Raw genomic sequence first — 4,833 nt, 5'->3', positions numbered from 1 at the left:
TCCTTCATCTGTTCTGACTTTTTTTTTTTTTTTCATCACTTTGATTTTCAATATTTACTAGCAATTGAAGACAATGTAGTTGTTGGAAATTGGTTTGAAGCCCATTAATCTTTGAAAAATTAATCAAATGTTATCCGCCAGATTAAAGTGAAAATTAACTTGAAAATTTGAGTAGACAGTTTTAGTGTTGAGATTTGTTTATTCTAGATGTTAGGTTGCGTTAGTGGTTAGTTACCACTTAGTCAATAAATCCCTACTGTTAAGGGATAGTTATTTGTTTGTTTTAGTCTTACCACGTTTCTAGGATCTGATAAAACGTGGGCTGCTATTTTTTCTTGTTTTTATCAATGCTTGCTTTGTAAGGCTATAAGATAGCCGAGTTTACTCTTCAATAAGATAAGGAAAGTTTACTCCAAAGGAAATAAGATAAGGAAAGTTTACTCCAAAATTTCCTGATCATTTCATAAGTTTTTCTCATTCTTAACATTTGGTATCAGAGCCTCATCACAGGCCTGATTAAAATTAGAAGCAGCAGTCTTCTATGAGTATAGTGGTTAAAGTCTTATGGCAGAAAGTTCTTTTGTGCAGCAAGCAATTCCGAAGTTTGATGGGCATTATGATCATTGGGCAATGCTTATGGAAAATTTCTTGCGTTCTAAGGAGTATTGGGGATTGGTGGAGAATGAGATTCCTGCAGCAGCAGAAGGTCTCACAGATGCTCAGAGGAAAAACATTGAAGATCAGAGGTTGAAAGATTTGAAAGCAAAGAACTATCTATTTCAAGCAATAGATCGTTCGGTCCTGGAGACAATCCTCAACAAGGATACAACAAAGAATATATCGCATTCTTTGAAGCAGAAGTATCAAGGTACAACACAAGTAAAGCGTGCTCACTTACAAGCTCTTCGGAAAGAGTTTGAAATTATTCACATGAAAACAGGAGAATCTGTGAATGAGTATTTTGCTCGGACCCTTGCCATAGCCAACAAGATGAAAGCAAATGGTGAGAACAAAGGAGATGTTGCAGTAGTTGAAAAGATTTTACGATCCATGACTCCAAAGTTTGATTATGTTGTGTGTTCCATTGAAGAGTTTAAGAATATAGATATCTTAACCATTGATGAGTTGCAAAACAGCCTGCTTGTGCATGAACAACGCATGAGGTCTCATGAGGAAGAAGAACATGCTTTGAAGATTACTCATGGAGATCAACTTGGAGGAAGGGGTCGAGGACGTGGAAGTCTTAGAGGAAGAGGAAGGGGACGAGGCAAACAAAGTTTTGACAAGGCCACAGTGGAGTGCTATTCCTGTCATAAGCTTGGACATTTTCAATGGGAATGTCCAAGCAAAGAGAAGGAAGCCAACTATGTTGAGACTGAAGAAGAGACGTTACTGATGGCTTGTGTTGATAAGGCAAATGGAGAAGATATGTGGTTCCTTGACTCAGGATGTAGCAATCACATGTGTGGAAAGAAGGAGTACTTCTAAGATTTTGATGAAAGTTTCAGAGTCTCTGTGAAGCTGGGGAACAACTCAAGTATGGTGGTAATGGGAAAGGGCAATGTAAGACTACATGCTAATGGAAGAATACAGATTATCACAGGAGTATTTTATGTGCCGGAGCTGAAGAACAATTTACTAAGTATTGGGCAATTGCAAGAAAGGGGGCTTAACATTCTGTTTCAAGGGAAAAAATGCAAAGTGTTTCATCCTGAGAAAGGTTTGATAATGGAAACGAAGATGGCTTCAAATCGAATGTTCATACTGTATGCTATATCTCAGCCTATAGCATCTACTTGTTTCAACACAATCACTGAAGAATGGTGCAACTTTGGCATCATAGATATGGACACTTGAGCTTTAAGGGCTTAAAGACTCTTCAGCAGAAGAAGATGGTGAATGGTTTACCACAGTTTAAGTCTCCTCAAGGCTATGTAAGGCTTGTTTAGTTGGAAAGCAACAAAGGATCTCATTTCCAAAGAAAAGCACCTGGAGAGCTTCACAAATTCTTCAACTAGTGCATGCTGATATTTGTGGACCAATCAAGCCCATCTCAAATGGCAAGAAGAGGTATTTAATTACTTTCACTGATGACTTTAGTAGAAAAACATGGGTTTATTTTTTGATAGAAAAGTCAGAAGCCTTAGCTGTCTTTATGAGTTTTAAAATACACGTTGAGAAAGAGACAAACTCGTTCATTAGAGTATTACGTACTGATCGAGGAGGGGAGTTCACATCACAAATGTTCATCAATTTTTGTAATGTAAATGGCATACGAAGACAATTGACAGCTGCCTACACACCACAACAGAATGGAGTTGCAGAACGGAAAAATAGAACTATTATGAATATGGTTCGGAGTATGATTTTTGAAAAGCAACTTCCAAAAATTTTCTGGCCTGAAGCAGTAAATTGGAGTATGCATATCTTGAATCGAAGCCCAACAGTGGCAATGAAAAACAAGACACCAGAATAAGCTTGGAGCGGCGTTGAGCCTTCAGTTGAGCATTTTCGAGTTTTTGGAAGTGTCTCCCTAGTTCATGTGCCTGACAGTAACAGAACTAAGCTCGATGATAAAAGCTTAAATTGTGTTTTGTTGGGAGTTAGTGAGGAGTCCAAGGCTTACAGGCTTTATGATCCTGTTTCAAAAAAAAATGTAATAAGTAGGGATGTTGTATTCGAAGAAGACAAGAATTGGGATTGGGATAAGAAATATGCATAATCCATTGTGTGTGACTTGGAATGTGGTGGTAGTAAGGAGGACACAGCTGTGTTTGTTGACAATGAAGAGGGGAGCAATTCTGAATCTGATTCTGAATCTAATGCAGATGCAGCTGAAGAGAGTTTTTCCTCAGATTCCTTGACCGAAGAAAGCTCTCCTAGCTCACATGAAGGGAGGAATAAGAGACCACCAATCTGGATGAGAGACTATGAAACAGGGGAAGGAATTTCTGAAGAAGAATATGAAGCTCATTTGACCATGCTTTCCACTACTGATGCTATTCATTTTGAAGATGCTGTGAAGAGTAAGAAATGGAAGAGAGCCATGGATTTAGAAATGGAAGCAATAAACAATAATGATACGTGGGAATTGACAGAGTTAACTAAAGGAGCAAAGAATATTGGAGTGAAATGGATTTATAAGACCAAGTTTAATGAAAATGGAGAAGTTGATAAATACAAGGCTAGACTTGTAGCAAAAGGGTACACTCAGCAACATGGGTTAGACTATACTGAAGTATTTGCACCTGTGGCACGCATGGAGACAATTCGATTGGTGATAGCACTTGCAGCTCAAAGAGGGTGGACTATCTATCAGTTAGATGTGAAGTCTGCATTTTTACATGGTAAGCTGAATGAAGTGGTTTTTGTGGAGCAACCTTGTGGTTATGAGCAAAAATGAAATGAACAAAAGGTCTACAAGTTAAAGAAGGCACTCTATGGGCTTAAACAAGCACCACGTGCATGGTACAGCCGTATAGAGGCCTATTTCATGAAAGAAGGCTTTTGAGAAGTGTCAATATGAGTATAATTTGTTCATCAAACAAGCACAGAAGGCAAAGTATTAATTGTAAGTCTCTACGTTGATGATCTTATTTTTACTGTGAATGATGAATCAATGTTTACAAAATTTAAAAATTCCATGAAACATGAGTTTGACATGACAGATCTTGGTAAGATGAGGTATTTCCTTGGTCTTGAAGTTTTGCAAAAATCTGATGGTATTTTTATAAGTCAAAAGAAATATGCTTTAGAGGTGCTGCAATGGTTTAGAATGGACAAAAGTAATTCAGTCCATAATCCTATTGTTCCTGGATTTAAGCTTGTGAAGGATGAAGGTGGAGTCAAGGTGGACAAGACTTACTATAAACATATTGTGGGTAGTCTCATGTATCTGACAGCTACTCGACCTGACATTATGTTTGTGGTGAGTCTTATTAGTAGATATATGGAGAATCCTACTGAGTTTCATTTACAGGTAGCAAAAAGGGTTCTGAGATATTTGAAAGGGACAACTGATTTTGGAATTTTCTATAAGAAGGGAGGAGATGATGAACTTGCTGTGTACACTGATAGTGACTATGCTGGAGATTTGGAAGACAGAAAGAGTACTTCAGGCTATGTGTTTTTATTGAGTTCAGGAGCAGTATCCTGGTCATCAAGAAAGCAACCAATAGTAAGTCTATCTACCACAGAGTCAGAGTTTATTGCTGCAGCTTCGTGTGCATGCCAAGCAATATGGTTGAAGAGGGTGTTGGGAAAGCTGAGTCAGAATCAAGGCAAAACAACTATTATTCACTGTGATAGTAGTTCAGCAATCAAACTCTCAAAGAACCCAGTAATGCATGGTCGTAGTAAGCACATTGGTGTACGTTTCCATTTTCTTCGAGAGCTCACAAAAGCTGGTACGGTGGAGCTGGTGCATTGTGGGACACAAGAACAGTTGGCTGATATAATGAATAAACCACTCAAGCTGAATGTTTTCGTGAACCTGCGAGAGCTACTGGGAGTTTGTTCTGAGATGGATATAAACTGAGTGCTCATAACATTCAGTTTAAGGGAGGAAATGTTGAGATTTGTTTATTCTAGATGTTAGGTTGCGTTAGTGGTTAGTTACCACTTAGTCAATAAATCCCTACTGTTAAGGGATAGTTATTTGTTTGTTTTAGTCTTACCACGTTTCTAGGATCTGATAAAACGTGGGCTGTTATTTTTTGTTGTTTTTATCAATGCTTGCTTTGTAAGGCTATAAGATAGCCGAGTTTACTCTTCAATAAGATAAGAAAAGTTTACTCCAAAATTTCCTGATGATTTCATAAGTTTTTCTAATTC

General features: G+C 37.9%; 1 protein-coding gene across 1 annotated transcript; it reads left to right on the top strand.

The window, feature by feature from the left end:
* Positions 1–564: 564 nt before the first annotated feature.
* Positions 565–1,488, top strand: LOC140829618 (uncharacterized). The gene has a single exon (XM_073192931.1). The coding sequence runs from the start codon at positions 565–567 to the stop codon at positions 1,486–1,488; it is 924 nt and encodes a 307-aa protein (XP_073049032.1).
* The last annotated feature ends 3,345 nt before the right edge of the window (positions 1,489–4,833 follow it).

The sequence above is a fragment of the Primulina eburnea genome, chromosome 4 (genome assembly GCF_022965805.1).
Source record: "Primulina eburnea isolate SZY01 chromosome 4, ASM2296580v1, whole genome shotgun sequence".
Classification (NCBI taxonomy): Eukaryota; Viridiplantae; Streptophyta; class Magnoliopsida; order Lamiales; family Gesneriaceae; genus Primulina; species Primulina eburnea.
This window is presented reverse-complemented; position numbering and strand designations above follow the sequence as displayed.

What these genes read in the sequence shown, in the direction of transcription:
- LOC140829618 (XM_073192931.1), top strand. Translation starts at nt 565, where the DNA reads ATGGCAGAAAGTTCTTTTGTGCAGCAAGCAATTCCGAAGTTTGATGGG.